Consider the following 24,754-nt stretch of genomic DNA (forward strand, 5'->3'; position numbering starts at 1 on the left):
AATGAGGTTGAGGATCCCCAGTGTCTGTGATGGACGCGGTTTGGTGTGACGCAGACCCAGTGGCAAGCGCGAGACTGAGACTCTGTCTGTCTTCTGAGTTTTGATGCAGAGTGTTTGCCGGATAAAGTCAAGTTATCCTGTGAGAGCTTTTGTTCTTCTGAACTCACTGCGGTGTTTCAAATCAAATTGTATTTGTCACAGCGGATGTATATTAACAGTGAAATGCTTACTTACAGGCCCTTCCCAACAATGCAGAGAAAAGGATAATTGAAAAATAATAACACAAGGAATACACAATGAGTAATGACAACTTGGCTATACGGGGTACTAGCCGATGTGCAGGGGTACGAGGTAATTGAGGTAGATATGTACATATACAGTACCAGTCAAAAGTTTGGACACACCTACTCATTCAAGGGTTTTTACTATTTTCTACATTGTAGAATAATAGCGAAGACATCAAAACTATGAAATAACACATATGGAATCATGTAGTAACCAAAATTGTTCAAATCAAAATATATTTTAGATTCTTCAAAGTAGCCACCCTTTGCCTTGATGACAGCTTTGCACACTCTTGGCATTCTCTCAACCAGCTTCACCTGGAATGCTTTTCCAAAAGTCTTGAAGAAGATCCCACATATGCTGATCACTTGTTGGCTGCTTTTCCTTCACTCTGCCATCCAACTCATCCCAAACCATCTCAATTGGGTTGAGGTCAGGGGATTGTGGAGGCCAGGTCATCTGATGCAGCACCCCATCACTCTCCTTCTTGGTAAAATAGCCCTTACACAGCCTGGAGGTGTGTTGGGTCATTGTCCTGTTGAAAAATAAATGATAGTCCCACTAAGCCCAAACCAGATGTGATGGCATATCGCTGCAGAATGCTGTGGTAGCCATGCTGGTTAAGTGTGCCTTGATTCTAAATAAATCACAGACAGTGTCACCAGCAAAGCACTCCCACACCATAACACCTCCTCCTCCATGCTTTACGGTGGGAACTACACATGCGGAGATCATCCGTTCACCCACACCGCGTCTCACAAAGACACGGTGGTTGGAACCAAAAACTCAAATTTGGACTCCAGACCAAAGGACACATTTCTACCGGTCTAATGTCCATTGCTCGTGTTTCTTGGCCCAAGCAGATCTCTTCTTCTTATTAGTGTCCTTTAGTAGTGGTTTCTTCGGAGCAATTCGACCGTGAAGGCCTAATTCACACAGTCCCCTCTGAACAGTTGATGTTGAAATGTGTTTGTGATTTGAACTCTGTGAAGCATTTATTTGGGCTGCAATTTCTGAGGCTGGTAACTCTAACGAACTTATCCTCTGCAGCAGAGGTAACTCTGGGTCTTCCATTCCTGTGGTTGTCCTCATGAGAGCCAGTTTCATCATAGCGCTTGATGGTTTTTGTGACTGCACTTGAAGAAACTTTAAAGGTTTTTGAAATGTTCCATATTGACACACCTTCATGTCTTAAAGTAATGATGGACTGTCGTTTCTCTTTTGCTTATTTGAGCTGTTCTTGCCATAATATGGACTTCGGGCTTGTACCAAATAGGGCTATCTTCTGTATACCCCCCCCCCACACCATGTCACAACACAACTGATTGGCTCAAACGCATTAAGGAAAGTAATTCCACAAATTAACAAGGCACACCTGTTTCAAGGTGACTACCTCATTCAAGGTGACTACCTCATGAAGCTGGTTGAGAGAATGCCAAGGGTGTGCAAAGCTGTCATCAAGGGAAAGGGTGGCTATTTGAAGAATCTCAAATATAAAATCTTTGTTTAACACTTTTTTGGTAACCACATGATTCTATATGTGTTATTTCATAGTGTTGATGTCTTCGCTATTATTCTACAATGTAAAAAATAGTCAAACCTTTGAACTTTTGACTGGTAGTGTATGCCTCATCATAATTCTATCTTGGACATGCACTGTCAACTGTGGGACTTTATATAGACAGGTGTGTGCCTTTCTAAATCATGTCCACAGGTGGACTCCAATCAAGTTGTAGAGACAGCTCAAGGATGATCAAAGGAAATTGGATGCACCAGAGATCAATTTGGAGTGTCATAGCAAAGCAGTGTGAATACTTATGTAAATGAGATATTTCTGTATTTCATTATCAATACATTTGCTAAGAATTCTAAAAACATGTTTTCACTTTGTCATTATGGGGTATAGTGTGTAGATGGGTGGGAGAAAAAAATTAATGTAATCTATTTTGAATTCAGGCTGTAACACAAAATGTGGAATAAGTCAAGGGGTATGAATACTTTCTGAAGGCACTGTATGTTCCATGACATGTAGGTTTTGTGAAATGTCACTATTTTCATGGCAGCTGACATCTCCTCCAAGCTCTACAAAGGCTACAAGCATGAACTGACTCTGAAGCAGGCCATTCTTCAGGAACTAGCTCACACAACTAACACAGACCTCTCAATGGTGCACCTCTCCTGCTGGCTGTAACAGCCGTACATAGACAACAGTGCAAAGCTACTGTTAGAGGTTCTTATTTCAGAGACAGGGCATAGACCAATCTAACAAACATCAGTTGGAACATTCTTTTCATATTTGAATGGGATTCTATTCTGTGTATGGACTTGTAAGTACCGTAGCCATACAACTACTGTATGGACATTACAAAGGAACTCGCATGCACTGAATGAAGCACAGCAATGCTGGTGGTTTCAACTCTGTTAAATAAAATAATGATTTTGTTCTCACATCCTTTATTAAGAGGAAAATGAGCTAAACTGTACAGCATATGAAATGGTTGTACTGCAATAATGAATCACAACAAATGAAACATGGAAATGAATAAAACCACAACTTTAACATTTATCTTTTTAAGTTTCCCCTCCATTGAATCAATTTCCCATGGTATTACAAACCTATTTTATGTTTGGAAAATGTTACGCCCAAATATATAAAAAGTAATAAAATAGTGCAACTTTTTTTAAACTGCTTTTGATATTTATCTACATATAAACATATCACAAACAACTAAACACTTTTTAAAGGAAGGGCTATTAATTTGTCGAAATATGAAAACACCACATCGAAAAGAATGTTTACAAATTCATAAAGAACACTTGGAATACAATAAAAATCCACCAGATGGAAAAAATCTATATGGGGGATGTTGAGAGGGTCGGATATGGAGAAACAACAAATCACTGCTGTGTTTTCCCCTCAGCCTCAATACCAAGCAGGGCATGGACTGCTTCCAGAGAGACTCCTTCAGGGGCGCGGATGTGCATGGTGGTGCCGTCAGGCCCGTTGACGATGACAATGCGCTCAGAGGCCATGTCGCCCTCCTGGCCCTCTGCTAGGTGCATGGTGAGCCCCTCGGTCTGGATGTAGATCTCCTGGCCTTCCTGGCTGCCCTGGGCCTCCTGAACCACCACCTGGCCTCCGCTGGAGGTGGAGACAGCCTGGGTCAGGCCGCTCTGCTGGACTAGGGTACTGTCGGGCTGATGCGGCTGAGTGCTACTACTCCTGGGCTGCTGATCTACTGGGACTGGGTCTGTGGCCAAGGCCTTCTCTAACTCTTTCATCTGATCTGCTATGTCAGTGGTGCTCAGGACCTCGGTTGGTTCCGTACCAGACGCACCCTGACCTGTCTCCATGGCCTCCTCTCCTCCCACTGAGCCAACCGTCTCTGTCATGCTGTTGGATAAGTGATCCTGGATCAGTTCCATGGGTGTTACGTTCATCTCTGGGTTAGATGAGACAACCTGTGGTTTGACAATAGCAGTCTGAGTGGCTTGAGGGCCCGCGGGGCTCTTGGTGGGTGTCTGAGTTTGTTGTAAAATGTCCTTCATGCTTGTTGTTGCGGTGTTCTCTACTTTGGCCTCACTGGATTCTGAGAGTGAGAGTATACAGGGAAATGAAAGCAGAATACAATTAGTGATTTTCCATGATTTCTTCCATGTTCTGGTTTGGACACCTAGCAGATACCTATCCACAGGTTGATAGTAGGTAAAAAATACAACATACCTTTTTTGGAAGTCTCAATGCCATTCTGATGGATTTGAACACCAGCCCGGTTTTCCATTTTAAATCTCTTCGTTGGAGGTAACATTTTAGAATTCTAGGTAAAAAAAATAACAAACAGACTATCATCAACCTAACAATTACCTTTAAATCTTAGCATCTCATAACAATTCATTACTATGAAAAAAATCCATAACAGCAAGAGTAACAGCCTAATTCCATAACAGCAAGAGTAGAGTTAAAGTGTGCGGTCTAAATTAAATGGTGCTTACCTCCATGTAGCGGACATTCTTGGTTGCCATGTTGGTGACATTCTGCTGCGTTGGAGGGTTCAGGACTTTCAACTTGTTCACCTCATCGAAGATGCCAAGAGATTTGGCAACCTAAGCGACAGGACGTACATTATGAACAATTTTACTCTGTACATTATGTTTCCGAGACTGAATACATTTGTTCAATGCATTTTAATACGTTTCAACTCCCAGTGTATTATGCGTGGAGGATCTTTATTTGTAATCTGGCTATGACGTTATTAATTCCCCCCAAATTGATAAAGTTTTATTGAATTGAATAATATAGATATACTTCTTACCTCTACATTGTGGACCTCCAAGGCCGTGTGGACACCCTGAGGGTTACTGATATAGTCCTGGGCCATCTTCTTCACCTGGCTGTGGAGCTGCTCAAACTCTCGGTACACATCCGAAAACTGGGTTTTGGGTTGCCGCCCCTTCTCCACCTGAGGGTTAATGGGATACAATTATTCAGTAAACGACAAACTGCAACTGTGTCTTATTCTATATTTGCCTGTTGCTAAAAAGTATGATAAAGTGCATTCAAACATTGTGTCGCAAAAACAATTATTGTGTAAGTTGTTTTATTGGCGTGCAACTGTTTGTTCAGGTGGTTAGCGTGGTGACCTTACCTTCATCAAGAGGAACTCCCAGACAGTCATGACCTTAGCCAGACGAGGGAGCACAGTCTCCATCAGTTCTTCATTATCACACTCGTGTGTCACCTAGCAAGGGAACAAGTGACAGACAGTCAAACAACTTATGGTGTTCAGAGATTCATGTTATACTCACAGCATTGCTAAATACTCATGTGTTTTGCATTATAACAACAATGTTTTTTTGTATATTTAAACACTTGTTTTTAACTTCGTGTAGAAACATTCCTAGCAGCAACCGTTTGTTGGAAGTGTTCTGACTCCTAATTTGATGTACCTCTTTGAGCCGTGCTTTCCTTCTCTGGGCCTGCTGCTCCACACTGGCTACTCCCCCTCCTAGCTTTGGGGGTCGGCCCCGACGCCCCCGTCTCACTGCTGGATGTGCTGCCACGATCGGCAGGCCTTTGGTAGGTGGTCTGCCCCGTCCTCTGGGCCTCCCTGGTCCCCGAGCCTGGACCACTGCCTGTCTGGTAGAAGCTGCTACTCCTTGGGTTGCCGTGGTATCCACCTGTGAAGGTACAATCTGTAAAAACATTATGGACTGGTTTCCCAGACACAGATTAAGCCTAGTCATGGGCTAAAAAGCTATTTCAATGGAGATTCTCCATTGTGCTTGATTTTTTGTCCCAGACAAGGCTTAATCTGTGTCCGGGAAACCAGCACTATAACAGACAGACATCACCATAATATTAGCTTTCGGCTAAATTAGCTGCAGGTCGTCAACATTCCAATGGTATTCGTTTGTCAACATTTGATTAGACAAGGTAACTTTCGAGCAACTTACTTTTTGTTGCGTGGTTGAAGTTGCAGCAGCTTTTTCCTCTGTGGCATCACTTTTCTCAGGACCTGATGTATTTTTAACACTGCTGGCATTACTCTCTTCAGTCGGCTTCTTTTGTTCGGCCCCAGCGCCTGCGCTCTTACCAGGGCTTTCCGTTTTAGGGGTCCCTTCAGGAGTGGACTTCAGTTCACCGTGAGAGGGATTCAGCCTGTAGTGTCTGGACAGACCTCCGTGGCCTATGTAAGCCTTATCGCACGTTTCACATTGAAAGGCCTTCCGCTTGTGACTGTAACTCATAGATGATGCTCCCTTTTTACTATCCTCGCCATCCTCATCTTCCTCCACACTGATCTCAGAGTAATCGTCAGAATCTGACTGATGGCTCTCAGCCAAATCCTCTGTCTTGATGAACTTATAGTCCTTCACCTTGTACTTGGGCGGTCTGGACACCCTCCCAGAACGCGTTTTGATATTCGGTGCCTTCTTCACTCTGGTTTTGACCCTTTTTACTTTTTCCACTGTGGAGGCTGAGACAGAGACAGATGTGGTGGCAGGTTTAACTGCTGTGACTGCTGTGCCATTGACCGGGGCCTTACCAGAAGGCTGCTGGACAGGGGTCTGAACAGGCATGGGCAGTTTGTGCACAATGGGAACCAGGCTGCCAACCAAGGGGGTTGAACTCTGCAGAAGCAGCTGAATGGGAGGGTCTCCAGGGTTCTGCTGTAGGAAGTACTGTTGCTGTCCAACCATGGGTGTGATGTGGATGATCTGGGGGCTGCTGCTCACACTGCCGTTTGTAGACACTTTGACCTGTTGGCCTTGACTCCTCACAGCCAAATTCTTCTGTTGGGGGATTGAAATGGTAGCCTGCGTAGGTCCTTTCACCTCCTGCTTTCCAGAGGGCATCTGGACTTGGATTCGGATGGTTTCCTGCTGGTAAAATATAAACAATACTAATGTCAGTGGCGGTCATAATTAATGGATAGTAGATTTCATACAGCTGATAAAGTGCCATGATCAAATGTTAGCTTTTTTTCTCATCAAACATAGAATTTCACAATTGAGCGTATTAAATATCAGTGAAAGTCGCATGAGCAATAATTTAATAGAATAAACTAATCAAAAAAGTAGTTACCTTTTTCGGGACCAGGTGCGTACCATTGTGGGACTGAAGTGCCACTTGTTTCGCAACCTTCTTCAGCTGCTGTGATGCATTCTGCATAGTGACCAGTGGATGTGGGCTTGCTACTGCAATCTCTGAAGCTGCAACAGTCGTGAACAAGCCAGTTGTGGGGTCCAGAGTGGTCACAACCTGCTCCGATTCCTTGGGTGTCTGGGCCATGGATTGCTGAGATTTGATCACTTGCTCTAGCACTTGTTGCAGTTCATTGGGAGCCAGTGCTGTACTGGGAATGGTATACTGTGTCTGTGATGAAGTAGTAGGGAGTGTTTTGATGACTTGATTTTGTTCAAACAGGCGAACAGCCTCACTCTCTGTCACTGTGACAAGCTGCTGTTTGGCCAACTGCTCCACTAGCTGTTGCTGCTCCTCTGCAGTCAGACCTGATCCTTCAACAAAACTACCGTCTGGTTGCACATAAATAATGGTGGTTCCAGGTGCAAGAGCGTTTACAAAGTCAGCACTGACTGTAGAATACTCTGCACCAGTTGCAATACCTGAAGTCTCAACAATAGACGTTATGTTTTGTTCAGATTGTTGTTCATTTTCCTCAGTTTGGCTGACAACCACTTGGGAGTCCTTTGCAACGAATGTCTCCTCTTCTGTGCAGCTTTGCAGAAAATCTGTCAAGCCTTGCGCTTCAATACATTTCTCGCCGACTTGGTTCTCGTTTTCCAATTCTGTAGGGGTTTCATTTACTTGCAATCCAGAAACACATTGAACTTGATATATCGTACCATGATCTGCCCCTGTTGTTGTACTTGACACATCACTCTCATCCTCGTTGTCCGCCATTTTGACTGTAGCAGGCTAGCTAGCTAGCTAGATATTCATGTAGAATCCCCCGAACCAATCGATAGATTAGGTAACTTGAATTTCGATTTTTTTTAAATTACAAGCCAATGAGTTTGTAAAAAAAACGACACAGAGGTTACTGCAATGGTAAAAAATACATATATATTGAGGATATTGTGAAACGGTGCAATCATTAAACGCTACAGAAGGTAGCTAACGGCAAAGACAGACGTGAGCAAAGAGTGGCTACTGCTAGCATTTTTTTCCTCCAGCGTATGTCATTTCCGTAGCCGGTCATTTTCTTCTTCGGTGGGGTTTATCCGCAGTTGGCATCCAACGTTATGGTGCATTACCGCCACATACTGTAGTTGAGTGTGGGCCACAGACTGGAAGAAACTAAATCCTACCTGCCAGCCCCGTTTCTCTTTAAAAATATAACAAAATATTTGAGACTGTATCTAATGACGTTATACTCAGTATGCTTTTTAAACTCATTTCCTGTATCCCCTTCTCCCTCATACTGGATCTCAGCCTCTCTCTTTCCCTCTCATACTGCCCACACTGTATCAGTACATGCTCCACTGTCTCTGTTTCCTGGCAATAATCACACTTTCCTGTCGGATGCTTTCCTATCACACCTCCTCTCTTCTGTCTCTTCCTGCCGTCTTCCCCTCCCCGACTTTCCTTTGTACTTGGAATAGATGCCTGCCCTTAGGGTTTCTATTCCACTGCTCCTGCCATCTCTGCACCACCACTGTCCATATCAGGCTTTTTTTTTATTTGCCTTGCTCATTGAAAGTACAACATCCACATCCCCACTACTAAGTGCTTGTTTAGCCAGTAGATCAGCTGCCGAGTCCCCCTCCAACCCCAAATGGGCTGGGACCCAAGTAAATATTGTCTGAATACCCATCTGTCTAACCTTGACATGGGTTTGTAGTACCTCATACCGCAGGTCTTGTCTGCTACGTGAGCTAAAGGACTGCAGACTCATCAACACTGCACATGTATGGAACGTGGTTTGGGTCGTTGCGTGTCAAAAAAGATACACGTCAAATAACACTATTTGACGTGTCAACTAAGCTTTTAATTTGACACGTCAAATAACACAATTCTATTATAGAATGTTGTGCGCGCTGAATTTGCACGTGCAAGCCAAGCGCCATCATTACGATCACTGTCAAAGCTGTATAATACTGCGTTGGTAAAAGGCATTATTTGTTCGACCGAATGAGAAAACGTCTGTGTGATCATCTGAAATTAGATCAGGATCAAACGAGCAGGATCAAAAATGTTTGCAAATATCTTTCATACAGATGTTATTAGCAACGTCTGGGATAGCTAGCTAGCACCAGCCGGAAAACTATGACAAGTAGAAACTGCTGTCATTTGAAATATTCTTAGCAATGATTTAGGAATCCATGTGAGTAAGTATTAGCTAGGTAGCCACTTGTTGTTCTCCTACTGAAATAACTAGCGAGCCTGCTACTTAACCGTGTTGCCCAAAACTAACGTTATAAGTAGCCAGCTAGCTTCATCTGGCTAGTATGGCTTGACCGGACCGGGTTATGTGTTGTGATTAAGGATTAGCCACAATAGTGTTATTTGACGTGTATCTTTTTTGACACGCAAAGACCCAAACGGCGTTCGATATTTCTGTGTTGTTGTTAGCAAAAATCTACTTAGAAGTGCATTTCATGTATTGAAATATGCTCAGCAATGCTGGTGGTGTACTGTAGGCCTACATTTCAATAACAAATCATGAGCCGACAGCTAAAAGCCTGAACAACCAGAGGAATTTGATCCAACCATAGAGATAGATAGAAGACTAGTGCCCAAAAGCCAGTTTTAGCATGGGCAGCGTCATTGAGGACTTTCACCATTTTGAAGTAGTCAACTGGGTGGGACATGGTTTAAGGAAGCATCACATAATTTCATCCAGGTCACAAGGAGAGATCACCAAATTAATTATACTCGTGAGGATACATTCCACAACTGCAGGTGGCAGTAAATCGCCAACATTGGCTTTATACCTGTTCAAACTGGCAGTGTGCACCCTGTCAGTTAGTTTGCCAATTCATAGAAGTAGTAGAATAAGAAAGTTGACTACTTCTTCAAAATGGGCATCCCTAAAAACACGCCACTTCAATACAAGTGACTTTTCGTAGCAGGATATGAGAGCATTTTCTCTAACCCTAATCGTAACCGAATTCTCCTAACCTGTTACGAAAAAGTCATAGCTGTATAGAAGTGGTGTGTTTTTAGGGAATCTCACTTCAAAATGGATATGGGCCTCAATGACGCTGCCCGTGGTCTCACGGACGCCATAATGGGACAGCTACAAATAATATGATTATTGTGAATAGTCAGATTAATATAATAGTTGGATTTAAACGTTTACATGCTTTGCAAGAATAATGATTTCCCTAATAATCCTGTTTACATGGACACATCTGAAATCAGGCTACATGATCGGATTTTGATAAATGCAGAAAATCGCCAATCAAAATAAAGTTTCTACCATTCTGAGTTCGGACATATAAAGTTTGTATGTGAAAACTATTTTTTTTATGCATACTTACAGCTTTTACGAACTCACTTCACTCGCGCAAAAGAAAGAAGCTCGTGCTAGAACATGCGCAGATCAAATCAAATACACCTCTATGTTCCAGTAATTCAAAAAACATTTGCTCAGAAAACCAGTCGTTTTAATCAGCATATGCTTACTTTTTTTTTTTTACCTTACGCGGATGAAGATAAACGGAGTGAGGTGTTTCCATGACTAATGCCATAACCGACCTACTGCCATAATCAGTTTAATATCGAATTATTAGTGTGCATGTCAACGTACGATGCGAGGTGTATCTAAGTCTACAGATCCAACATATCTTTGCTTCATCTATTCTATTGAAATTTCCCCTGGCACATACACATATGGATGCTGTTCACAGACTGTGTCCATGAATACACATCTATTGGTCATAATAATGAAGGTGCCTTCGACACAACAACAGAGAAAATAAACAATATTGATAAACCTGTCAATGAACTTCTCATCTGGCACAGCAGGCAGCAGTCATGCATCATTTTGTTTTCCCGCGAGACAAGGAACTTGTGTGGTGGGGTTTGTTGACGTCCATACTCCATAGCTCGAGACGGAAACATCAGCATGATAAGAGATGTTCTCGAATAATAATTAATAGAAGTGTGCGACAGCAATGTCGTCAGCTCTCTCTTTTATACATGCTTTTAGCGTAACGTATTTGTCATCTATATGATAACCGGATATAGCGACATAATCGAATGTAAGTCTGTGTAAACTTGTGTTTTGTATTTGTAGCTAGCTAACGTTAGCTAGGCTAGCTAACGTTAGCTAGCTAGCTCGTCATGTCTGAAACGTCAACATTACTGATAACCTGCTGTTGGCCTGGCTGTGCTTTGTCCAAGATCGTTAGCTACCCAATATTTTCGGTTTCAGGCGAATTCATATCGGACCTTCAAGTAATGTCATTGTATCTAGTTAGCTAGCTAGTTAGGGCCGCTATGGAGAGTTACTTGGTAACGTTAGTTTCAGTTGATGTGGAGTTAGCGCTAACTGTGTGTGTGCTAGTTAGTAGTAGAAGCATGGTGTGAAAATTTGACCATTGAGGATAACCACTGCAGCAACTAGCTAGGTACCTATCTAGCCTGGTCCCACACTCTATTTACCTTGGCAAAATATTCTATAATCATTGTATGCCATACATGTCATGTCTATCATTCATGTGTTACCTCCTAGCCTGGTACCGTAGCCAAATATTATATAATCATTGTATGCTATACATGTCATGTCTATCATTCATGTGTTCCCACATGTTTATGATTACCATGCCTTCTTTTCTTATTCCACAGAGAGCAGAGCATTGCCTGTCCACCATGGCAGCCCAAACCCCTTTACAGAGCGCCTTAAGGGAGTTCTGTCCCCTGTACTACCTGCTCAATGCAATACCTGCCAAGGTCCAGAAAGGCTTCCGCTCCGTAGTGGTCTACCTGACTGCTCTGGACACCAACAGCGATTACATTGCTGTGGGGAGCAGTATTGGAATGCTCTACCTGTACTGCAGGCGAGTCAGCCTGATGAACAAGTACAACATAGAGGTGAGTGTCACTTTTTCATGCATTGCTTATTTTATTAAATTATTTTGCACTTTCACCCTAAACCAAATTTGATAACAAACATACAATTATTACTGATTCTTTGAACAAAGTTTTTTTTGCCCCCAGTAAGTAAGTTTGTCATTATGTTTAACTGTTAACATGTTATTGTATCTTCCCAGGGGAAATCTGACGCTATCACAACAGTGAAGCTGCTCAGTTGTTTTGATGACTTGGTGGCAGTGGGCACAGCATCTGGTCGGGTTGCTGTCTTTCAACTGGTGTCTCAACTTCCAGGCAGGAATAAACAGGTATGCCAACCAATCAATCAACTGATCTGTTGATACGAGTAAAGATAGTGTCATGTTTTGAGCTTTGTTTTTTATTTTATTTTATTCCCTTTTAAAATGGAAAGGTGCGAACTTAGCACATGCTCTGCTCTAGTGTGTGTGTGTGTGTGGTGTGTATCCGAGAGGTTCGGGAAAAAAACACAAGACACATTTCCATCTCATGTGGACTAAAGTATATCTTATTATCATATTATGCAAGTGCTTAGTAAATGTATCCCTTTGTGTAGCGAAACACTTAGGTCTCTCTCTTTTCTGTAGCTAAGGCGATTCGATGTGGTCGGTTTGCATAAAAGCACAGTCACTGCCTTGGCCTGGAGTGCCAATGGAATGAAGCTTTTCTCTGGTGATGACAAAGGAAAGGTTGTGTACTCTGCTGTGGACCTGGATCAGGTATAGCAACTTTCATTCTTTCAGTTATGTGCTGTTTGTTTTCTAACCAACTTCTCTCACATATGTGTTGTACCCTTATACTCTCAGGGTGTATGTAACCCAATATTGCGGTTGGAGCTTTGACTTGTGTTGTATCCTCATATCCTTAGGGTGTGTGTAACCCAGTGCTGCTGTTTGAGGAGACCTCAGCCATAGTCCAGCTGGAGTACAGTCAGAAAGTCCTACTCATCTCCTCTCATCAGAGATCCTTGCTCTTCAACACCCAGGAGCAGGCCCTGCAGCAGCTGGGCACCAAGCCTAGGAAGAGGTAGCCTACATGTTGCACTTATTCATTAAATGTAACACAACTTATACATCAGTGACTTTTCAGCAACAAATCAATTATGTCCCCTTCAGACAATTTATTGAGACATTTCAATTTTCTCAGTTGAGCATCTTCATATTTTTCTGATATATTAAACCAGAGAGGAATAGACAGAGCAATATAATCTAAGCTCTGAAGCTATGTGTATATCTTATATATTTCTCTTGCATTATTATTTTCCTCGAAGCAATGGGAAGTTTGGTGCATGCTTCCAGCCAGGCCTGTGTAAGCAGAGTGACCTGCTGGTCTATGCAGCGAGACCTGGCCTTCGGTTGTGGCGGACGGACGTGCGAGGACTGGTGGAGGACACACGGGTCCTGAAGCCTCTGTTCAACCAGCAGGTGCCCCAGTTTGAGCTGTTCCCCAGATCGGCCCCCACGGGGGGCTACCGACCCCAGGAGAGGCAGCTGGGCCTGGTGAGCTGCTTCCTCAGAGAGGGCTGGGTCCTCAGCTGGAATGAATACAGTGTCTACGTGTTGGACTGCCTCAACCAGGTAAAGATACCCTCAGGCAGGAATGGATACTAAACTAATAATACATGGATTTTATTTAGCGCTTGTTACAATGTTTTGTTAGAGAGTAATAGCGAGAGGTGGTTAGAGGTGTATCAGTTGAGACTGCAGAGAATGTAGTAATTTAAGCCATCTTAAATTTGATTGCCTCAACCACAAGGTAATCAAGTGTGGATTGCATGTGTTACAAATTATATTTTGATGGAGAATAATGAAAGATAGGTAAGTGAATCAGCTGAGAGAATACAGGTACCGGTAATTGAAGTCATCTTTGTGTCCTGCCAGTGTTATCTTAAGGGTTGCACACATCGCACCGAATGTGGATCTCCCGTTGACGTCTGACTGCCGACATTTTCGTGAGATTCTACATGTAAAATCGGTTTTCACTCGGTTCACAAGTAGTCTCGGCAGGCAAACGCTAATGGTGTGTTCGAGCCCTTACAAGAAGTCGATCTGTCAATGTTATTTTGTCTTTGACTTTCAAGGTGATCATCGGTGCGCTGGAAAGCTGCGGGGACATTGTCTCTGTATCATGCACTGAAAATGAGATCTTCATCTTGAAAGGAGATCGAGACATCGTTCGCATCTCCAATACTCCCGAGGGCCTGGCTTCCAACAGTAAGATGGTCATATTGTATTTTGTTTGTTTGAATACATTGAAACCACTGGACTACAGTTCAAACCAACCAGATGGTGGAAAGAGAGACAATCATGATCGCCAGATAACACTTTCTTTAGTCCTAGACTTTCACTTTAATTTCTTGTATCTCTATAGTCTTTCTCTGATAAGTCTTCTCTTAACCTTCTTCCCGTCCAGTTTCTGAGTTGTCCTTCCGTCTGACCTCTCCCCTGACCACTCCCACCATCCTGCTCCCCCCCACCGGCTCCGTGGAGACAGCCCAGCCTATCAGGACCATTGCCATCATCACAGAGCAGGGGGAGAGGGAGAGGCTGGTGGATGAGGAGGAGGTGGAAGAGGTGGAAGAGGTGCTAGAGCAGGACCAGCTGAGTGACAACCCCGAGGCGGGGGAGGCCGGAGCCCTGGTGGAGAGGCCTGAAGTGGGGGAGCGACTGGGCCACCAGAGAGGGAGCAGTGTGGGGGGCACCAGTGAGTCTCGTAGCCGCAGCAGCTCCATCACGTCCTGGGATAGCGTTCAGGGCACGATGCTCTCCACCACCACGGAGCAATCGGACCTCTCCTCCAGCCGCTATAGTGCCATAAATCAGGAGGACTTCCAGCAGGAGCTGGTGGTCAAGGCCATCAAAGTCAAGAAGAAGGCCAAGAGGAGGAGACAAGGTGAGTTGCAGTAGTGACTGATTTGATAAGGCTCTGATTTTCAACAAAGGGTCAAGAAAACTTTCAGATCTAGTGTTCTTTGCTCTGGTTGATGACAAAATGTTCCAAAACGGCTCCAAATTGCATTTTAATAGCTTTAAAAACGTTAATTGCTTGTCTTATAATGACCTTTCCCATATGAGTCAGGATTCAATACATTAGTGTCAACTTAATTGCTGCTATGTTCTCCCTCTCTCTCTCTTTTTCACTCTACAGAAAGTGGAAACCGCATATGTGAGCAGCACAACAGCTGGTCTGAGAGCATTTGCAGTCAGGATGGAGGAGGGGGCAGCGACGGGGGTGCCAGCACCCCTATGAGTGAGCCCCCATCCGCCTCCGACCACACCAGTCTCCTGTGCAGCAGTCTGGACCTACAGAGCAGGAGCAGTGGATCCCCAGACCAGGAGGGATCCATCAGTGGAGGTTCCCCAGAACTAAATACCTCTGGAGCTCAGAGCCAGGGTGGTGGCCAGGGACAGGACCCTCTGATTCAGACTCAACCCCCTGGGACTCAGCCTCCCTCCTGCCCCGCGTCTCTGCCCTTCCAGGACATGGAGTGTCAGTCCTACCCAGAGAACGGCAACGGCCCCTCGGCCACAAACAAACAGGGAGAGGCCCCTACCCCAGACGTAGACCTTCTACTGGAGTGCACCTTTGCCTACATGCAGACCTCAGAGGACCAGGACCCCATTGAGGAGCAGGAGGATGACTTCCTGAGCCCCCTCATTGGGCCGGATGACTCTGAAGACCAGGACGACCCCCAACACCAGCACCGTCTGCTGGATCTGGAACCTCCTAGTTGTGCTGATCAGATGTGTTATTCCCTGGAGCCTGAGCAATGCCCCTCCAGTGACGAGGAGGACATCTACGCTGCCCAGGGAGTCCCGTACTCAGCCTCCAGCGTCAGCCTTGGAGACGGCCTCAACTCCCTCAACCTCCAGGGCTCCAACATCGGCCAGCAGGACCAAGACAAGACCGTAATAGAACACACATGTTGTGTGTTGGTTCGGCTTCCTTCCTCAGTGTTTGTGCTGCTACAGTACATTGCATTCTGTTTCATTCTGACACTATATGACTAGTAGTGTCACATCAAAATAGAAGCATTGACTCATTTGATTGTTGTAACACAGTTGGATAGTCTTCACCGTAGAATGCTATTCATCACCAATACCAACAGTTCTGTGCCTGGTTTAACCCTCTCTCCTCTCGTCTCCTCTGTAGTTGGCAGAGAGCTGGATGGGCTACACAGGGCCAGGCTGTGGCATCCTGAACCTGGTGGTGACTGACCGATACATCTGGTGCCTGGACTTTAAAGGAGGCCTGTACTGCAGTGCCCTTCCAGATGGGGGGCTGAGCTGGCAGAAGTTTGAGGAGAACGTGCAGCAGGTGGCACTGTCACCTTCAGGTGAGGATGTCTATAATATGATCATTTAGCTCCAGACGCGTTTATTCACAGTGACTCTGTCTATTATGCGGAATAGATAGAAGGTATTGTGGTTCCTGGTCTACATTGTTGTTGCCTCTATTTGAGATGAGCATTCAATGTATTGATCCTTTGGGGGAGTTGATAAGTTCATTACCCAAGATTTCTCCTTTGGATGTAAATACTAGTGGTTTGTCCTGGCTGTTACATTGAAGTCTGATTTCATTTCAGGGTCCCTGCTATGGAAGGTGGAACAGAAGACCATGACAGCGTATGCATGTGGTAAGGTCACCATCAAAGGCAAGAGGCACTGGTACAAAGCCCTGGAGGATTCTGCCTTTGTGGCGCTTAGTGAAGACACAGCCTGGATCATCCGTGCTAGCGGAGACCTTTACCTGCAGACAGGTGAGATAGAGTTAACCACAGGGAAGGAGTTTGTGACTATGTACACTATACTCATGAGGCTTGTTCTTCTTAACTATCTGCTTTAAGAATTAGATGACTTTATTGGTCAAACCACTTTACAAGGTTCAACTGAAATTTGACTTCCTCTTTGAACCCAACCCTTCCGAAAGACACACATACATCTTTTTGGAGAGGTGCGGTGAGCTACCACGCTGGGCGCCCGGGGGGGTTACAACGGCAGGCAACAATGGCATTTGATACCAGCAACCCTCCAGTTGCCAGCTCACCTCCCAACAGATTATTCCAATCGAACCCAGGATTCGAGCTTGCAATCCTTCGCTTGCTGTCTTGCCTCGCTAACCGCTAGGCTACCTGCCACCCCCTTGCTCATTCCACTATGGAGTAGAGATGAAGAGACTTACTAGATCTGCCACTACATTTAGCAAATTCATTGCTGCATAGAAAAGGTGCTCACAGGAAGTTTCTATAATATGGTTTTTGTGACAAACCATTTTACTTTATTTTAAATGTAATTTGTTAATATAGGCTATTTTGACTATTCAATTCACTCCTCCATTTGAAACAAGACTTCAGGGTTTCAGCAGCAGGTGGCCTCAGGTTATTAAGAATATTACATCTTGACCCTGTTTATTGGCAAAGTCTCAAGCCAGCAAATAAGTTCCTGAAATTAACCAATCGGCCATTAGATGGCGCTGTTCAGGGGCCATAATAAATAGTATCATACGTCACTGGCTAAATCAGTTTAGAGGTAATCATAATGCTGTATAGATGCCATATTTGGGATGAGAATAATGAGGCAAAATAAATCCCAAACATTACAAAATAATATCTGTCCCTTGTATTATGATGGCTTGTAAACAACACAGCTAACCCTGCTGATCAAGACAAGTAGTATTAATTCCCTGGTTGTGTAAGGATGTTAGTTGTACATAAAGCATGACTCTAGCAGCTGTTCTGACATATCCAGAGCCAACACACACAGAGGCCTGTTCATGAAATTACATGCTGTGTATGTCTATGTCTAATATTCACTTTGGAGACAGACATCAAAGAAATTGAAGATTAGGGATGGGTGGGCATAGTGTTGCTGCAAGCTTGTAATTTTTAGTGGCACATTTAGTTTGAATTAGATATGATCAACTAAGAAACGAATGGGAGACTGCTATACTGCTAATAGTCTAGACTTGGCATGATTAACATTCTGTTTACATACAGACATGCACTCACTCACTCACTCACAAAAACACAACAAATGCAATAACTCACAAACTAAACCCTGACTGTGGTTGTGATCCCGTCCTGCAGGGTTGAGTGTGGACCGTCCATGTGCGCGGGCTGTGAAGGTGGACTGCCCGTGCCCCATGACCCAGATCGCAGCACGGGGCGGTGTGGTGTGGGCCCTCAGCGAACACAGGGCCGTCTTCTACAGAGAAGGCCTCAGCAGCTACTGCTCTGAGGGGGAAATGTGGAAGTACGACAAAATCAGGTAGAACCTTTTCTGTGTCATAGACCCCAGTAACGGTGATAGTTCAGTTCGCTGTGCTTGTTTCTCGTGGAACCCCTAGCAGTTGTCATGTGGTCGTTCCATTGAATTGTAATCCAACAATGACTCTTTCACCTCTTTTGAAAAGAGGAAGGAAGATGTGTGTCATACAGGCCTAGTAACAGTGAAAGTTGAGTTAGTAGTGACTGACCGGGGTTCAAATCCAGCTCTCCAGCGCACCACAAGACTGTGTTAGCCTGAGCTAAAGGGAGCTAATGCACGTCTTCAGGACTCACTCAGGCAATGTTAGCTATGCTTTCTTTGCTAATCATTACATATTTGTGTGTGTGTTTTTCCTCCTTCCAAAGTGAGAGTCAAGGTCTGGAGCCCATCTGTATAGCCCTGGGAGAGAAAAACACGGCCTGGGCTCTGGACACCGGCGGCAGTCTGTGGTTCAGGACTGGAGTCACTGCCAAAAAGCCCCAGGGGGACGATGACCACTGGTGGCAGGTTGGTATCCTATTGGACTTGTGTTCAATGTTACTCACACCCATCATTTCCATCAGCCCTCTATTTTGCACTGATCGTTTTTTTAAGAATATGTATTTTTTAAGTCAAAGGGGTTGCATGACATACTTCACCCTGAGATGACTGGCTCACCTTCTAATGCTTATATATTTCTGGCCTTTTGTTCCCTCCCTCCCTCCCTCCCTTCCTCAGGTGAGCATCACAGACTATGTGGTGTTTGACCAGGGCAGTCTGTTCCAGACTCTGATCCAGGCCACTCAAAACGTGGCCACGGCCACCAAGGCTCCGGTGGAACGGGTAGCAGAGTGCCTCCGCGTGGCCTTCCTGTCCCAGCAGTCCCAGTGCCAGCCTAGCCTGGTCTCCTCCAACACCACTGGCGTCTGGATTGCATCTGGCAGGAACGACTTCCATGTCGCCAAGGGCAGCCTCAGTGGTATGTTAGCTCCCCAAGCTAATGCCTATGCTTAAGCTTAGTGGGTTAACAGAGATGCTCAGTCAGGAGGCATTTTAATTGTTGTTTTCTGTGTTGGAATGCAATTTATAGAATGTCCTTTATGACATAACCACATTCCACAGAAACACAACTTCATCAGCTAAGCCTTAAGGCCCAGTTCAAATACAAGATGGTTTTAAGCAGTTTTAGAACAATGTTTTCTTGGTCTGAGTACTGTAGTTTTAGAACGTCTCATGTCGGTTGCTGGAATTTCCAATATTCAACATGTAAAATCTTAGCAAAAGACTTGAGACGAGACGGGTCCGTTTAAATCCGAGAACAGTGAGCTGACGTTCTGTGTTTAGCCAAGCAGGCTAGCTAGCTATTTTGCTGCAGTTAGAAAGCCTAGCTTGCTGTTATTTCTCTGACAAGTCACAAAGTGTGCCTTGTTTCTGGTGCATGTATTTCATAATACTTGTTTGCTACAGTACCGCTTTCTACAGCACCGTTTTCTACAGCACCATTTGCTACGACATCGTTTGCTACAAGAAGTGGCATCTTATTTTTCAAAGTTTCATCACGTCCTTGTAAAGAGGCACCGTTACCGTGGAAACGGTCTTAACTCTGCGCCCTATATTTTTGATCTGAATGCCCCGTCTTTGGTCAGTTATACAACACACATTTAAAAAACGGGCTAGTTTTGTGTCGTCTTGTCTCCTAATGTTAGCTGTTGTATCTGAACTGGGCTTTAATGCAAAAACTCTTTGCATTTCTATACTGACACCTTCTCAAAGGTCAAAGTGTGTTAAGGCAGTATGATGGACAGTGACTTTTGTGATAACACTGCAGGGTGTTCAGTGTGACATTGATGTTTTGTGACCCCACAGGTACATTCTGGCAGGGTGTGGTACCCAGAGGAACCGTCTCTGCCACGAAGTGGGCCTTCGTCTACTCCTCGGCTTTACTCAGTAAAGAAGGTAGATTGGTGACCACTCTTTTCTTTGTGAACACATAACAACATGATATAACCCCTACCCTCCCTCCACCTTATGGCAACAACCCATCTCAAATAAATGAACAGAAATAAAGAAGACCACTCCTTTGACTTTACATTACATACTGTCGCTGTTGTGTAGTAACATCTGCCCCTGTTATCTGTGTCTCTCTGTGTATTACATCACCAACATGTGACTGTGTTTGTCTCTGTAGGGAGCTTCCTGTGGCTGGGCCAGAGCAGGAAAGACCTGTTCTGTGTTTGGGACCAGGATGGTCAGATGCACCCCACCACAGTCCAGCTGCCCCAGGACATAGAGATGGTGCAGCTCACTGCCTGCCGCGATGCCCTGTGGGGACTGGACCTCCACGGCCGTGTCCACATCCGCACCCTCTCCACCGGCTGCCCCACTGGCATGCACTGGAATCTGCTGGACCTCAGCCAGCTCGGTAAGGCCATACTGTTCACACATGGAAATAAAATTGGTTGCCTCATCAGACAGATCACAAGCTAGGGTAGCTAAGTTTAGGCTAGATGCTAAATGCAAAAATAACTTCGTGATTTTGTTTGCAGCATTGGGGATTTAGTGGCCAGACGGTCAGGTTGATTGCAGTAGTTTTGTGGTATTTCCTTTCTGTTTTGTATGAAAACTATACTGAACAAAAATATAAACGCGACATGTAAAGTGTTCGTCCCATGTTTCATGAGCTGAAATAAAAGATCCCAGGAATTTTCATTAGCACAAAAAGCGTATTTCTCTCAAATGTTGTGCATAAATTTGGTAATTTGTTTACATCCCTGTTAGTGAGCATTTCTCCTTTGCCAAGATAATCCATCCACCTGACAGGTGTGACATATCAAGAAGCTGATTAAACAGCATGATACTTAGTCCCACTGTAACAATATCATTCACAAACATGTTCAAACTTTAAAGTGAAAACCGAACTTGGACACAGGGAGTTGAAATGAGAATGTTGATTGACTCAGATGCAATTAGCAATGTGTGATAGATGAGAATACATGGGAAAGACTGAAGTTAGATAAGATAGTGTCACTCATATGACCCTAAGAAAGAGAACAAATTGTATTCGTATTGTTCTAGTGAACCACTATCAGTCAAGGGTACATTCAAAGGTGAAATCACAACCAGCAACATAACTGAGCAAGCAGAGTTCATTGTAATCAAAGGAAATGGAAAACCACTCCTGGGCAAAGATACAGTCATAAAACTGGGGGTTCTGAGAATAGGTGCTGATGTCGCAACAGTGACAGACACCAAGCACTCACTAAAACAGCAGTACCCACAAGTGTGAAAAATGTATGCACTCACTTAACTGTAAGTCGCTCTGGATAAGAGCGTCTGCTAAATGACTAAAATGTGAAATGTAATGATCATTACACAGGTGCACCTTGTGCTGTAGACAATAAAAGGCCACTCTAAAATATGCAGTTTTGTCACACAACACAATGCCACAGATGTCTCAACTTTTGAGGGAGCATGCAATTGCCATGCTGACTGCAGGAATGTCCACCAGAGCTGTTGCCAGAGAATTGAATGTTCATTCCTCTACCATAAGCCGTCTCAAACTTAGTTTTAGAGAATTTGGCAGTACGTCCAACCGGCCTCACAACCGCAGATCAGTTGTAACCACGCCAGCCCAGGACCTCCACACCCGTTTTTTCACTTGCGGGATCATCTAAGACCAGCCACCCGGACAGGTGATGAAACTGTGGGTTTGCATAACTGAAGAATTTCTGTACAAACTGTCAGAAACCGTCTCATCTGCGTGCTCGTCATCCTCACCAGGGTCTTGACCTGATTGCAGTTCGGCGTCGTAACCGACTTCTGTGGGCAAATGCTCACCTTCGATGGCCACTGGCACGCTGGAGAAGTTTGGTCTTCACGGATGAATCCCGGTATCAACTACCGGGCAGATGGCAGACAGCGTGTATGGCGCCGTGTGGGCAAGCGGTTTGCTGATGTCAACGTTGTGAACAGAGTACCCCATGGTGGCGGTGGGGTTATGGTATGGGGAGACATAAGCTACAGACAACGAACACAATTGCATTTTATCAATGGCAATTTTAATGCACAGTGATACCGTGACGAGAGCCCATTGTCATGCCATTCATCCGCCGCCATCACCTCATGTTTCAGCATGTCGCAAAGGATCTGTACATAATTCCTGGAAGCTGAAAATGTCCCAGCTCTTGCATGGCCTGCATACACACCAGACATGTCAGTCATTGAGCATGTTTGGAATGCTCTGGATTGACGTGTACGATAGCATTTTCCACTTCCCACCAATATCCATCAACTTCGCACAGCCATTTAAGAGGAGTGGGACAACATTCCACAGGCCACAATCAATAGCCTGATCAACTCTATGCGAAGGAGATGTCGCGCTGCATGAGGCAGATGGTGGTAACATCTTTGATATTGTTGCATTTTGCGTTTGTTTTTGTTCAGTGTAAATGTTTTCCACATTTCATTATACTGTAGTATAACTAAGCCATTTTGTCTGCAGATATTAAAGGAACATTTTATTTTATATACACTACCGTTCAAAAGTTTGGGGTCACTTAGAAATGTCCTTGTTTATCCGAAAGAAGAAAAAATTTGTCAATTTAAAATAAAATACAATTGATCAGAAATACAGTGTAGACATTGTTAATGTTGTAAATGGCTATTGTAGCTGGAAACGGCTGATTTGTAATGAAATATCTACATAGGCGTACAGAGGCCCGTTATCAGCAACCATCAGTCCTGTGTTCCAATGCACGTTGTGTTTGCTAATCCAAGTTTATCATTTCAAAAGGCTAATTGACCATTAGAAAACCCTTTTGCAATTATGTTAGCACAGCTGAAAACTGTTGTGCTGATTTAAAGAAGCAATAAAACCGGCCTTTTTTAGACTAGTTGAGTATCTGGAGCATCAGCAATTGGGGGTTCGATTACAGGCTCAAAATGGCCAGAAACAAATAACTTTCTTCTGAAACTCGTCAGTCTATTCTTGTTCTGAGAAATGAAGGCTATTCCATGCGAGAAATTGCCAAGAAACTGAAGATCTCGTACAACGCTGTGTACTACTCCCTTCTCAGAACAGCGCAAACTGGCTCTAACCAGAATAGAAAGAGGAATGGGAGGCTCCGGTGCACAACTGAACAAGAGGACAAATACATTAGTGTCTAGTTTGAGAAACAGGCGCCTCACAGGTCCTCAACTGTCAGCTTCATTAAATAGTACCCGCAAAACACCAGTCTCAACGTCAACAGTGAAGAGGTGACTCCAGGATGCTGACCTTCTAGGCAGAGTTGCAAAGAAAAAGCCATATGTCAGACTGCCCATCTTAATCTTTTATTTTTATTGGCCAGTCTGAGATATGGCTTTTTCTTATCGGCAAGGACTGGGAAACTGGTCAGAATTGAAGGAATGATGGATGGCGCTAAATACAGGGAGATTCTTGAGGGAAACCTGTTTCAGTCTTCCAGAGATTTGAGTCTGGGACAATGACCCTAAGCATACTGCTAAATCAACACTCAAGTGGTTTAAGGGGAAACATTGAAATGTCTTGGAATGGCCTAGTCAAAGCCCAGACCTCAATCCAATTGAGAATCTGTGATATGACTTAAAGATTGCTGTACACCATCGGAACCCATCCAACTTGAAGAATGGGCAAAAATCCCAGTGGCTAGATGTGCCAAGCTTATAGAGACATACCCCAAGAGACTTGCAGCTGTAATTGCTGCAAAAGGTGGCTCTACAAAGTATTGACTTTGGGGGGGGTGAATAGTTATGCACGCTCAAGTTTTCAGTTTTTTTGTCTTATTTCTTGTTTGTTTCACAATGAAAAATATTTTGCATTTTCAAAGTGGTAGGCATGTTGTGTAAATCAAATGATACAAACCCCCCAAAAATCTATTTTAATTCCAGGTTGTAAGGCAACAAAATCGGAAAAATGCCAAGGGGGGTGAATACTTTCGCAAGCCACTGTATGTAGATATTCCATTAAAAATCAACCGTTTCCAGCTAAAATAGCCATTTACAACATTAACAATGTCTACTGTATTTCTGATCAATTTGATGTTATTGTAATGGACAAAAAAAAAGATTTTCTTTTGAAAACAAGGACGTGTCTAATTGACCCCAAACTTTTGAACGGTAGTGTATGTAGGCAATAAGCATTCTTAAATAACACCATTTTTTAAATAGCCATTTCAGAACTGATCAGAGCTGAACATCTCAGACTGAACATTCCAAGTCTGACATACATATCTAGCACATGTTGTATGTCTAGTCTGTCAAATGTCAGCCTGTCTTTTGGTGTCAGTTCCGTATAGCTGCATACTTTCACACGTCCATCGTAGTGTCCCCACCAGCTTACGTTTCATGTCCCAGTGGTCGGCAATGGTACTCGCGCCTCCAAACTGCCGTCAGACTCTGACCTAGTTCATGTCTAATTGAGGTTGTCTTTCTAGTCCTAGTCCTAGTTACGCCCCTCAGGAATGCAGGAAGAGCAATAAACTAGCACTCCTGAAGCAGAGGATCTGGATCTAGAGGCATTGTCTTGAGTTGGCTGCTGACACAGATTCAGCAGGCAGGGGCTGCTGGGAGTCTCAGACGTAAAACTGGGGGAGCGAGTGACGAGGGAGTTAAAAAAAATCTATAT

At 44.1% G+C, this 24,754-nt stretch overlaps 2 protein-coding genes across 4 annotated transcripts in view; one reads left to right on the plus strand and one right to left on the minus strand.

The window, feature by feature from the left end:
• Positions 1-2,828: 2,828 nt before the first annotated feature.
• On the minus strand, positions 2,829-8,455 carry LOC121539493. 3 transcript variants are annotated; one of them, XM_041848036.2, is made up of 8 exons: positions 6,872-8,455; positions 5,740-6,666; positions 5,233-5,478; positions 4,932-5,024; positions 4,599-4,745; positions 4,279-4,389; positions 4,010-4,103; positions 2,829-3,875 (listed from the first exon to the last, which is right to left on the minus strand). In XM_041848036.2, exons 1-8 carry the CDS (start codon positions 7,709-7,711, stop codon positions 3,184-3,186), a joined length of 3,150 nt encoding a protein of 1,049 aa, XP_041703970.1. In that variant the 5' UTR covers positions 7,712-8,455; the 3' UTR covers positions 2,829-3,183. The 3 variants fall into 3 exon arrangements, with proteins under 3 accessions (XP_041703970.1, XP_041703971.1, XP_041703969.1); XM_041848037.2 differs by having other exon boundaries at positions 5,233-5,463; positions 5,740-6,669; positions 6,872-8,454; XM_041848035.2 differs by having other exon boundaries at positions 5,740-6,669; positions 6,872-8,454.
• Positions 8,456-10,798: 2,343 nt separating this feature from the next.
• Positions 10,799-24,754, plus strand: part of tecpr2 (tectonin beta-propeller repeat containing 2) — a 29,580-nt gene continuing 15,624 nt past the window's right edge. Inside the window, exons 1-16 of the mRNA XM_041848038.2 lie at positions 10,799-11,016; positions 11,603-11,848; positions 12,028-12,156; positions 12,454-12,585; positions 12,735-12,892; positions 13,137-13,443; positions 13,947-14,079; positions 14,279-14,758; positions 15,014-15,774; positions 16,019-16,202; positions 16,452-16,625; positions 17,952-18,132; positions 18,498-18,639; positions 18,850-19,090; positions 19,978-20,067; positions 20,300-20,533. Coding sequence (XP_041703972.1) covers positions 11,627-11,848; positions 12,028-12,156; positions 12,454-12,585; positions 12,735-12,892; positions 13,137-13,443; positions 13,947-14,079; positions 14,279-14,758; positions 15,014-15,774; positions 16,019-16,202; positions 16,452-16,625; positions 17,952-18,132; positions 18,498-18,639; positions 18,850-19,090; positions 19,978-20,067; positions 20,300-20,533 — 3,568 coding nt within the window. The 5' untranslated portion in view covers positions 10,799-11,016; positions 11,603-11,626. The remainder of the gene's footprint in view (positions 11,017-11,602; positions 11,849-12,027; positions 12,157-12,453; positions 12,586-12,734; positions 12,893-13,136; positions 13,444-13,946; positions 14,080-14,278; positions 14,759-15,013; positions 15,775-16,018; positions 16,203-16,451; positions 16,626-17,951; positions 18,133-18,497; positions 18,640-18,849; positions 19,091-19,977; positions 20,068-20,299; positions 20,534-24,754) is intronic.

The sequence above is a fragment of the Coregonus clupeaformis genome, chromosome 25 (assembly GCF_020615455.1).
Source record: "Coregonus clupeaformis isolate EN_2021a chromosome 25, ASM2061545v1, whole genome shotgun sequence".
NCBI lineage: Eukaryota > Metazoa > Chordata > Actinopteri > Salmoniformes > Salmonidae > Coregonus > Coregonus clupeaformis.

Excerpts from the sequence above, each read along its gene's own strand:
- LOC121539493 (XM_041848035.2), bottom strand. The coding sequence starts at position 7,711 with ATGGCGGACAACGAGGATGAGAGTGATGTGTCAAGTACAACAACAGGG. Across the intron at positions 5,025-5,232 it reads GGAAAGCACGGCTCAAAGAG|GTGACACACGAGTGTGATAA; the intron begins GTACATCAAATT and ends TTCCCTTGCTAG. Across the intron at positions 4,104-4,278 it reads AGAATGTCCGCTACATGGAG|AATTCTAAAATGTTACCTCC; the intron begins GTAAGCACCATT and ends TTTTTTACCTAG.